This window comes from Sebastes umbrosus, chromosome 2 (genome assembly GCF_015220745.1).
Source record: "Sebastes umbrosus isolate fSebUmb1 chromosome 2, fSebUmb1.pri, whole genome shotgun sequence".
NCBI lineage: Eukaryota > Metazoa > Chordata > Actinopteri > Perciformes > Sebastidae > Sebastes > Sebastes umbrosus.
This window is the reverse complement of record NC_051270.1, coordinates 24,025,473-24,037,726: the sequence shown is the minus strand read 5'-3', so window position 1 is coordinate 24,037,726 and position 12,254 is coordinate 24,025,473. Positions and strand designations below refer to the sequence as shown.

General features: G+C 38.6%; 1 protein-coding gene across 1 annotated transcript in view; it reads right to left on the bottom strand.

Moving 5' to 3' along the window:
* Positions 1–707: 707 nt before the first annotated feature.
* The window catches only part of slc22a31 (solute carrier family 22 member 31), a 13,925-nt gene continuing 2,378 nt past the window's right edge, over positions 708–12,254 (bottom strand). The window contains exons 2-9 of the mRNA XM_037796251.1: positions 9,701–9,804; positions 7,680–7,834; positions 5,494–5,662; positions 4,692–4,837; positions 3,621–3,729; positions 3,327–3,541; positions 2,911–3,022; positions 708–2,795 (exon numbers count right to left, since the gene is read on the bottom strand). Coding sequence (XP_037652179.1) covers positions 2,351–2,795; positions 2,911–3,022; positions 3,327–3,541; positions 3,621–3,729; positions 4,692–4,837; positions 5,494–5,662; positions 7,680–7,834; positions 9,701–9,804 — 1,455 coding nt within the window. The 3' untranslated portion in view covers positions 708–2,350. The remainder of the gene's footprint in view (positions 2,796–2,910; positions 3,023–3,326; positions 3,542–3,620; positions 3,730–4,691; positions 4,838–5,493; positions 5,663–7,679; positions 7,835–9,700; positions 9,805–12,254) is intronic.

Genomic DNA, 12,254 nt, shown 5'->3' with positions numbered 1-12,254 from the left:
TTTCAGTAAACTATTACACAATGACATCTCCTGAAGGCCAAACAAGTGGTGTGTTTTTCTCCTATTACACACGGCAACCTTGTAGAGTTCAACATGCTTTCAGTAACAGTGTTGAATGAACTAGTTTCACTTTACAAGACTTTATGGCATTAAAAGGCAGAATGTCTTCACTGTTAAATGTTAAATACAGAAGAACATGTTAAAAAAGACTCAGGTTGTATCAGGCAGTTATTGTGAAAATATCCCTTCTGATGCCCTTCAGTTAAAGGGATAGTTTGGGTGTTTTGAAGTGGGGTTGTATGAGGTACTTGTCCATAGTCAGTGTATTACCCACAGTAGATGACGGTCGGCACGCCCCCAGTTTGGAGAAACAGACAGGAGTTACCGCACGGAAGCAAAACAATGTGCTGCTGTGGACGAGGCCGGCAGCAAACATATTTTAGCCACCAAAAAAATCAGTTTAAGTGTACGCTATATTTTGACTATTTCCGTTGCTTGACCTTGCCGTCAGACAGCCCTGGAGAACTGAAGCCATGGTATCCATCTATGCTCTTGCCAAAGCCACCAGAGTCCACTGAAAAAAAAATTTAATTTTACCTCAAAGAACACGGGTGTTGCTGGTCTACCGCTGCCTCGATCGATTTGTTTTTGTGCTATTGTGTCACTCTTGTGAATCCAAACTAACCAAAGTCAAACAAAAACACAAACAAACTAATCAATCGAGGCTGCGGTAGACCAGCACCTCCATGTCCTGTGAGGTTTTTATTTAGGTGAGCCTTTCTTTCAGGTGGCTAAAATACGTTTCGTTGCCGGCCTGACTATGGATAAGTACCTCATACAACAATCAAACACCTGAACTATACCTTTTAAGGTTGGTCATGTTGAATTCTGAAGCATTGAAACCACACTTATCTCATTTCTTTTACTAATATAACACAAAAGGACACCATTCATAATCATTACAAGACACATTACAAGACAGAGGGGATTCACTTTTGGTCTGCCAGCTACAGTGGTAAGTACATTTGCAAATTCATCAGCTACTTTCAGTGTTTCAAGAGAAACGTAATGTAAAAATAGCACCTTTAAATAATAGTTTGTAACAAAGTGGTTTATGAAGTAGTCAGCCACAGACAGAGTTCACTGTCATCTGGTTAGTATCTGGTGCTATTTTCCCCACACAGATCACATCGTTAAATTCCGGCAAATACTTCTAAGTGAAATATTTGGGTTAACAAGGTTTGGTAGAGGCACAAGGAAGCATTAACCTATAATTACCGCCTTGCGGTTGTATGCCTCCGCCAACCAGTCAAGTTGCAGTTTACATCAATGTCTGTCCAAAATGTCATTACTACATCATTTTATCCTATTAGACGTGTGTGAAATTGTCATAATTCCTGAGTTACGGCCAAAAAGATGTTCTGTGAGGTAACAGTGTCTGTTCATCCTTACGTCCAAGTGGACATTTGTGCCGAATTTGAAGAAATTCCATCCAGGCGTTCCTGAGATGTCGCGTTCACGAGAATAGACCAGACAGACGGACAACCCGAAAACATAATGCCTCCAGCCACAACTGTCACCACCGCGGAAGCATAAAAAGCCAGAGGAATATCGTTTGACTCAGCCACCATATTCATATTCATATTGCATCATTTTAGTGCCCTCTTGTGTGCTTCACAAGTATAACAAGACTCCACAAAGACAATGTGAACTAGTCTTGTGTGTCCTCGGGATCCTCTCAGCACTGAGGCCCTGCTGGTGAATCAGACGGACGGACTTAATGAAAAGTGCACGAGTTACTATTAAATGGACAAAGGACTGCTTCTCACATGATCAACAGCAGCTGCACGATTGAGCGAGCTTCTCCGGTAAAACTAGTGTCTGACTGTTCGGATTGAATGCCTCTACACAGACGAGCAGCGTGACCTCAACTGCATTGGCCAGAGTGTGAGCATTTTCAAGGGAATTTACCACACAAGAACCGGCATAACATGCAATGGGACATTCCAAGCCCTCACAAAAGGTTTGAACAACAAAAAACTGGAGCTAAAGAAGGCCACAGTTTTTCAGTGCATTACCTGAATCCACGTGAGAAAATGCCATAACACGATAACGGCTTCAAGAGTAAAATGCAACAACAAGAGACTGAAAATTGACAGACTTGGAGCCATCGCTCTAAAGTGCACTGCATTCAAAGCCAGGTCAGTTCTTCAGGTGAGTTAATCCAACCAGTGACTTGGACAATAGTTAAATGAAGGACGATGGTAGACTGTCGGTGGAGGTATTTCTAGAAGAAGGAAGGATAATCCAAGTCTGTACAAAGGAGGATGAGGAGGGTCTGTTAACAGAGTTAAGGAATGACCTCTCTCTCCGTCTCATTCTCTTGTTCCTGTGTTTCACTGTCTGACAGCAGAGGGGAATCAGTTGTCACAGCGATCCTATAAGGCAAACTATCTTTAGTCAACATCCTCCTGGTGGCAGACACCAAGCGGGAATAATTATCAGGGTTGTAATCCAACAAAGGCTGCCGGTGGCACAGTAACGGCAGGTTGTCCCTGTCGGGCCGGGACAGGAAGAGAGGAGGCCGGCGCTGGTTCTCGCCGTCCTTCAGGGAGTCTGGGAGCGGCTTGCGTTTGCTTTCAGGTAGGAGCATTATGCAGAGTACAGAGAGGACGGCGAAGGAGGCGAAGATGACGTGGTGGAGAAAGTAGCCGCTGTTATTCTGAAGCTCCATCAGGGAGGAGGCGGCCATGCCAACACAACCCGCTGCCAGCACCAGGCCGAGGCAACCACCTCTGACAGAGAGAGATAGAAGAGGAGAACCAAAATCAACAGGGGGAGGCATCAATGTGGAATGATCAGACAATACTTTACATCTTGTACACTTTGATCAAGAAGACAGATGCTTACCGAACCACTGTCGGCATCACCTCACAGGCAAAGAATGCACTGAGCATGGCTAGAGCCTGAGAGAACAGCAGACCCAAGACAGAGAGCACCAACACCAGGCCTCCATGCAGATCTGACACAGAAAAAGGACAACAGACTAATTCATTTTCTGTGCAAAAATTATAACTGCAGCACAATTCATATCAGAGATAATCAACTATTTCTGGCCTGGGACCAAGAACTGGCATGATCCAAACCTTTAAACTTCATGTGAATATCAACATGTCATAATTTTATTTTCAAGAGCATGGGGGAAGCTTGAAATGGATTATATGCATATAAATCTCATGTTGGGACCTGACCCCTACAGTGTTTCCTTCATATCTAAGCTTGCAAAAACGATATGTTCCATTTCAAAAGATGGGGCTGTAACGTACACTGAGTGAGGGCCAGCAGCAGCAGCGATGACAGTCCAGTGATGATGGCAGAGAGCAGAAGCATACCACGCCGACCAAAGTGATTGACAGTCAAGCAGACGAAGATGCAGGCTAGAGCTCCGGTTATCACTCTGAGAAAGTAGCTGAAGTAGAAGTTGGAGGAATAACCGTGCAGGTTTCTGGTGAAACAGTACTGGATGCCTGTTCCAATGAACCTGAAGGAGATACAAGAGAGTTGGAAAGCCTGTATTTTATGGACAAGTCAGGTGAACTTTCCTAAGTATACAAACTCACAGCGTGAAACTGAGGATGAGGCAGTTCTTCCAGATAACACGAGTCCGACGCAGCTCCAGAACTGAAAAGTACTTTGGCCGACAGTCCTCTCCGTATGCTGAATCTATCTCTATAAACAGAAAAAGAGGATGAAAAAATACCTGGAAAGAATTCAACGTATCTCCTACGTCTAATTCAGGACGATATAAGGGATGGGTAAAAATCTATTTGTTACACATTCCACTAATGGCTGCCAGTATGCATATTACAATCGCAATGAATCAACATATGAATTCAACTAGAATTACCACCTTGAGGTTGTATGCCTCTGCCAACAAGTCAAGTTGTAGTTTACATCCATGTCTGTCCAAAATGTCATTTTATCCAATTAGACATTTTGTGAAATTGTGATAATTAGCATATGAATTCTTGAGTTATGGCCTGAACTTTGACCATGTGGCAAATATTAGAATAATAATCAACTAATTCTCAGTGATTTTCGAATAGTATTTTTGCTTGGAACGCACATCTCTAGTAGTATGCCATAAAACACAAAAAAAAGCTCATAGTATAATATACCATAAAAATGTCAAAAAAGTCATATATGCCATGAAAATGTAAAAAAAAGAAAGGTCATAGTATAGTATAGTATGTCAAAAAAGTAGTAAAAAAAAAAAGCCACGGTATAGTTTGTCGAAAAAAGTCATAGTATAGTAAGTCAAAAAAAAAGTCGTTGTATATTATGTAAAAAAAAAATCATGATATAGTATGTCGAAAAATGAAGTCATAAAAAAGTCATAGTATATAAAATAATTTATAATTGAAAATAATCGTTAGTTTCAGCCCTAATTTGGAATCATGTGGGAATACTTAACTAACAGTTTGGGAAATGTTCAGCATTTTTCCTGTGCAGTAACATGGGAAACATAAAAAGAGACATCTCAGCCATGTTCTAGATAATCTATATCAAGATAATTCTTGTTTTGTTGCCTGTTCCCAGTATTTTAATGGTTTATTACATGAATATTTTGAAACTTTTCTCATGAAGGAAGAAGTTTGAGACCAGTTTGTATCTGTTTGTGTATACTGTACCTGACAGAAGGGTTTCACCGGGGTAGATTTCATCTCGCAAACAAACACCGTTCCTGGTGGAGAATTCCTGGAGGCTCCTCTTCACTCGGGGGATCTGACCTGTGGCCAGCAGCCAGCGAGGAGACTCAGGAAACACTGACGCACAGCTGCGGAAAACAACTCTGTTATCATATCTTAGAGAGATACAGAGCTCAGACATTCTCTGTAACATTGACACAGATGGATGAAAAGATGAAAACATAAACAATTTGTGTTATTTTCCCCGGTACAATCTTTGGCAGGAAATAAGAAAAACAAAGTCATCAGCATACCTGTGTTTTCATTTATAAAGCCTTGCTTTCTAAGTAGCTCAGATATTTAACATCCTTAGTTGAGAGCACAGGATATATGAGCTTTATAAGCTCCTCATACAAACTCAGAACTGAGAAAAACTTTACGGTTCTTCTTGCTGAAGTATAATACTTGTAGATTTTGTTTAAGTGTGTCTGTGCTAACTGTCTTGTTGTGATGTTGGATATTTGCTTTCAGTTCTCCCTTGTAAAAGCAATCTTGGTCTCAATGAGACTTCCAGGAATAATAACTAAACTAAAAGAATTTTCCAAGTAGGATTGTATTTATTTAAGCATGTGGTTAAATGTCAATTCAGGTGTGGCTATTAAAAGGTGTGGGCTTGACACAGGAGCAACTCCAAATTGCAGACTGGTCAAACATCAATGTGAGATCACCACTGTAGAATAATAATCTGCCAAAAACACACATCCGCCTCCACCTCCGCACCCCAAAATATTGCCACCTGACTCACCACCAATAGGAAAGCAGCAGGATCAGGGGCAAAGTGGCCACAGCCTGGAGAATGGGCCAATCGCGGCACAGGACGGCGATGCCCGGCAACAGCAGCTCTGCAAACAAGGCGAAGAAGCCGCTGATCATGGCGACCATGAGACGATGTGGAGGGTCACAGAGCTCCAACCCTGAGAACGATGAGAACAGAGAGAGAGAGAGAGGAAAGACAGATAACATCAAAACACAGCTGAAGCAAAACTAATACATCTGTCCAAAACCAATTCATTTCCTGTCAGGACATGAACCCCTTCACACATAAAGCTACTGTAAGTATGTTGTAATATCTGTTTCTTATTGGATTATTCCAATATCCGATAACGTGAAATCTACCTTTCTTTTTGCTATAACCTCTTTGCACTGTGTTTACTACTTCAAAGCAAAGCAACATTCTGCATACCATCTAAAGAAAAAAAAAGCTACAACAACAAGCTAGATAAAGTCGCTAGGACATAAAGTACTCTTAGTCTTAACTTCAGATAAGGACGTAAACTTGTTTGGAAGTGTGTTAAACTGTGTGATTTTCTGCTGAACTTTAACCTCCTTCCCTCCCCAAGACCTAATTCTCTTTCCACACATCCTCCCTGTCAGGGGGGGAGAGAGAAGGAAAATGAGAAGCTGACTTCCTGCTCACTTCCTTGCCTTTGGTTCTGTCCTGCTATTGTTTTCTCCTCTTTGTGGAAGAGCAGCACCGACAGGACATCACTGAGAGACATTTACTCTCAGGCCCTCATCCCGCCCAGCCCAACATCAGCCTAAACTATAAAAACAAAATCTGGACTCAATCTAGCCCTGACCTCGCAGGAATGTGGGAGTATGTCAAAAACAGAAGCAATTGTGTGTGTGTGCGTGTGCGTGTGTGTATTTTCAGTTGAGACCACTACCTAGTACCACCACCTCCCACGCAGGAATGTGCATAGTTTCTACTAATGCTAACGTAATTACATTCCTATGCCACTTCACTCTTGTTTTAGACAGTTCCAGAAAGGAAATACACTGTATTTGAGATACTATGTATCTCTACCAGCCAGAGATATCTCATCATAGACAACGTCATGCTGAAGAAGGGGAGCTAAAGCTTCACCAGAGAGGGGTTTTTACACCCCCAGCCTTAAGGAGGACAGCTGAGGTATAAGTAAAGAAAAAACAACCAGCTGTCTGCTGTCAGTCAGCACAACACACTTCAGTTTGTCATCAGCTGAAATTCCCTCACAGCTCTGCTAGTCTGTCACACACATACCCACACTAAAGCAATAATGTACACCCATATCTGTCATTTTATGAGAGCTATTCAAACATGTACACGGCAGCAATGGTCATGACTGATTTAAAAAAAACAAAAATCAAACTAGAAAAACTATGGTGTGTCCCAATTCCATACAATATGCTATTTCTAAACAGTAAATATCATATATTAAATCAACATACATAACCGTTTTCTACTAAGAAGAAATTTTACAATATATGCAGCGATTCATGTCAAATCAAATTGCGACTTTAAATTGCTATTTCTATTAAATTGCTATTATTTGTCTTACATTTGGTAATTACTTCTCTACATAGCAGTTTGAGTTGTTGGTGGCAGGGTCAACCTTTCCTGCAAAATTCAAATCGTCTTCAAACGCACAAGAGGTTCACAATCCAGTGTTATTTTATTTTAGGACTACTGACTATGCAGTTGCTGCTTGAACACAAACTCAAGAACCTATATTTATCCGACCAGCGTGACGGCATTTTATTCTACACGGGGAATCACAAGGCCACAGTTTAATACATTAACATTATGTAACATTTACATAACATTAGATTATCTTGGACTCTGAACAACTGGATACAGTAATGTTCATGAGTCACTACTCTCCTCTTAGTTACCCATCTGCTTCTAATTTTTCATATTTTTACTACTTTATGTAATTCTTTATGTGTATTAAAATCCCAGTAACAAATGTGATTGAACAAAAGCATGGCATTTGTATAAACACTGCCATTGAATGACGAGAACGAAGCCCAGGAATCTAGAAGTGTTCTCTAAAATAAACAAAGAAGTGAGTGGCTCTTTCTGAGGAACCTGATGATGTTTCTTTTCCGATGCCCTTGGGAATCAGTTACTAAATAAGGCTGCAGGACGTTTAACTGCAGGATACTCACTGGCAATGTACGAGGATAGGAACGCCCCAGCGAGCATGGCACCCTGAGAGAGACGCAGCAACAGAAACACCACGGGACTGTTGGACAAACACACAGCCACCCCAAGCAAACTGGACAGACTGATGGAGAGGAGGAAACATCGTCGACGACCCAGCCTGAAAACACACAATAGTGTCACATTACTATCATCTCTCAGTCAACTAAAAACACACCAGTGAAATTAGGGAGCCCCAAAGTGTTCAATTTTAAATAAATACGTGATAAGTGATAAGCGAGGAGCCAACAGACAAACTTTTTTCCACATACTACACTATGACTTTTTTTTTCCATCATACTACAGTATGACTTTTTTATGACATATATTACTACGACATTTATTTGACATACTACACTATGACTTTTTTATTTTTTCGATATACTATACCATGATTTTTTTCGACATGCTATACTATGACTTTTATGAATTTTTTCAACATACTAATCTGTGACTTTTTTTTCGACATAATATATAACTTTTTTTTATTTTTTCTACATTATAAAATGACTTTTTCACCATACTATGACCTTTTCATCACCTTTTTTGACAGTCTTATGCCTTTATGACATTTGTTGAAAAATAAGTAAAAAATGGCATAGTATAGTATGTTGAAAAAAAGTCATAAAATAGTTTGTCGAAAAAATAAATAGTCATATTATAGTATGTCGAAAAAAAAGTCATAGTATAGGATGTCGAAAGAATAAAAAAGTCATAGTATAGGATGTAAAAGAAAAATTCATAGTATAGTACGTTGAAAAAATATAAAAGTAATAGTATAGTATAGTATATCCCAAAAAAGTTAGTGTAGTATATAGCAAAAAAGTCATATTATAGTACATCGAAAAAATTAAAAAAAGTTATAGTATAGTATGTCGCAAAAAATAGAAAAAAGTTATGGTATACTATGTCGAAAAAAATTCATTGTAGAATGAGCCAAAACTTTTTTAAAAGTCATGGTATAGTATGTCAAAAAAAAGAAAAGTCATAGTATAGTATTTTGAAAAAAAAGTCATGTCGAAAAAATAAAGTCATAGTACAGTATGTCAAAAAAAAAAAAGATTCATCGTATATTATGTAGAAAAAAGGTTATAGTATAGTATGTCGAAAAAAAAATTATATTATACTATCTCGAAAAATTTTTAAAAATCATATTATAGTATGTCGAAAAAAAGTCATAGTATAGTAAGTCAAAAAAGTTAAAAAAGTCATAGGACAGTATGTTGAAAAAATTAAAAAGTCATAGTAAAGTATGTCGAAAAAAAGTCATAGTATAGTATGTTGAAAAAATAAAAAAAGTCATAGTATATTAAGTCGAAAAACTAAAAAGAAAGTCATATTATAGTCTGTTGAAAAAATAAAAAAGTCATAGTATAGTCTGTGGAAAAAAAATAAAGTAAAAAAATGTTATGTCATAAAACGTCATAGTATAGTATGTCACAAAAAGTCAGTAAAGTATGTGTTCCCCAGAGAAAGACAACTCTGCGAAGATCAGAAAGACAGAGAGTCTTTCTGTGTGGTCGATCCAGTCAACAGGAGCTAGCTAACACTGCCAACATTGTCTCTTCACTTTTTTGCTATTAATCTAAAATCACAAGCTGGCCAGCATAGCTAGTTATCCAGATAGGTAGGCAGTATTAGCAGTCTTGTTAAGGCATGGCCACACATGCGCAAATGCAGACGAGTGACCATCGTCTGCCAAGGTGATATTCGCCTGAAAGTTTATCAAAATTGAACTCCACGCAAACCCGAAGATGCAAATTTGCTTTGCAACCGTAAGCAGAAATCCTTTTCGCCCCTTTGTGAACGGGAGGCAAATGTTAATTTTGTGCACGAGTGACCGTGCCTTTAAACTAAGGCTCAAAAGATAAAGAGGTTGAGATACTGTTTTAATTAACAGCAGCGGCCTCTCATTGATTGATTCAGAATTAATTGTATTTAATATTGAACACTTTGGGGTTCCATATAAAATATGATTACTACTTACCAGTCACACAATGTACCAAGGAGGATGTATCCCAGAATCCATCCGCTCATGAAGCAGATATGCTGCAAAGGGATTTTCCAGTAGTTACTGCAAACCAGGTTCCACTGCAAAGGAAGACAAAGAGGTACATTGACACATTCTCAGACCAAAACAAAACTCAACATTAACTTGGACCAAAAAGAAAATAGAGAGCACTGCCATTCAATTAGGTTTAAAAATCAGACTTGGTGTACAATATTTCCTGAGCTTTACATAAAACGTTTTTATGTGGTTAGCGGGCATCAGCAATTTGGCATATTGTACCAACTGGCAAAAAGGTGTGTGCTTTCCTTTCACTTATTAAAAAAGGTTAAAGGATTATACTGGTGGTTTGTTTGTTTGTTTGTTTTTAAATGAATTAATTGATAAAGCTGACTTCTCTACACTGTCTGTGGCAGTCCCAAGCCCATTGGAGAAGCCCACTGAAGACTTAAATCTTTAAAAACAGGTCACAAATAGATAGTTTGGTTCTTAAATAAGGCTCAGTAATTGCCTAAAATGGCTGGGCACTGTAGCTTTTAGTAAACGTTTCTCAAACAGAAGTTAACACTGCATTTATTGGGGACTATTTTCAGCTGTGGATTAATACAGATCTGGTGCTCTGGTGAGTATTTATGGCAGTAGGATGGTGTATGTGAGATCTAAAAATAAACTATGTTCATTGCAATGAAGCAATATGTCACCCTGTGTGACTCTTATGCATTTATAATAGTTTTTTAAAACTAAAACGGTTATTAGTTTATGCCAGAGATTCACACAAACTCTCACCAAAGGGTGTACTTAACATAAAAATGCTGGTGTAGTGTACTTATTATTTTAAGTTATTTTTATTTTCATTCTTTAAAAGTCGGCAAGTTGGCAAGTATGTGCCTACCTGGAATAAAGAAATAGATGGTAGTAGGTTACATGTGATTAGGAGCACATATAAAGCACTGCCCTAATAACCTTTAAGTGTATAAATCCTAAATATGTGGTTAACTCAATTTCTTTCTAAAATATGATTAGTATATTCAAAGACTAAAAAAAGTACATGAACAAATTGGCGATGGTGCTGCATTGATCGTAATTTGACACAGAGAGATTTCTGTGGGGAAGCAGGAATGTAAATCATCCCTAATAGAGTTAAGATGTCTGCTGACAGTGTTATTACATTAGAACAAAGTAGTGCTCAAAGTAGAGCTTGGCAGCAGCTCTACGTCTGGTTAGCATCAGCCGCTGCCTGTAAGAGAATTCTTCTCCACTCCTGTCTTTCTTTCCCTTCTGCCTCCTCTACTATGTACTGTCCCCTGTGTGCAGTCAAGGGCTGCGGTCCAATAGTCCTTTTTGCTTAGGAAGGTTCCTAACGGAGTAAAATGACCCGGAAGTACCAAAGTAGCAGCCATGACAAGAGCTGTTCGAATTCACCAAATGCTAAGGAAAGGAGCTTTAATGCTTCCTTTATTATCTCCTTTAGCAGAGGATACACCGGAGCATCCTTTACCAAAGGAAGAGAGAGAATAACATCCCACAGTTCGTTGCGGCCGCAGCATTTAAAATGACGCACCATTCGGCCGTTCATGATAACAAACGATATGCTTATCTTGCATATTATTTTCATATGCTGTTTAACATGAGTGGACAATTACAATCATTTCGTTTCACTTTATTTTTAATTAATTATTTATTTCGAACATGTAACAAATACCTAAGTAAAAAGCAAAACAAGAATAACAAATAAAATGAACAGTAAGCAATCAATTAAAAAATAATCAACATAAATAAATATTACATGTCCGAAAAGAAGTTGGAAGAAGTATTTGATCCTACACCTTCTCTAAAACTCGAACAATTAACTCAATATTTATCATATATTCCTTTGTTTATTTCAATTCCAAGTGATATTTTTCACCGGTTGTCCACGTTAGGTCAAATAATCCTTTATTATATGTTGATGTAAAGTGTTCCAGCAGCAGAAGAACCGGGGGTATCTCTCATTCACACACCTACCACACCACCTTTCAAAGACCTATTTAAGAACGCTTGGGAGCGGCGCCTTTTGTAGTCCATCTTCAGAACATTGTAGTTTTACCACGGCAGAACCACGTCACTAACATCAGTCGCTGTCGCATCATAGTTACGGAGCATATAGTGAAATTGCAGTCGGATTCTCTTAACACCACGGTTGTCTTTTCCTAAGTCCTTCTGACTTCTCCTTCTCATCTTTCCTTGACCTCATGACGTTTTCCATCAAGGTCAAGGAAAAGTGGTTAGGAAAAGACGTTAGGACGTAATTTTTTTGATTTTTTGACCGCAGCCAAGGTATTTCATAACAGTGACTGTTTTACACACAATGGACACAAAGTTTGGGATCAAAGCATCAATATTAATAAAAACAAACACCCAATAATGTGACATCTCTGCAGGAAATATTACTATGGTAATATAAAGTATAAAATACCCATAATGCTTTTCCTTTGTATGGCGGCTGGTGTTTATATAATATTTTAAATAATAAGATGTTTGACTTAGTGCAGGA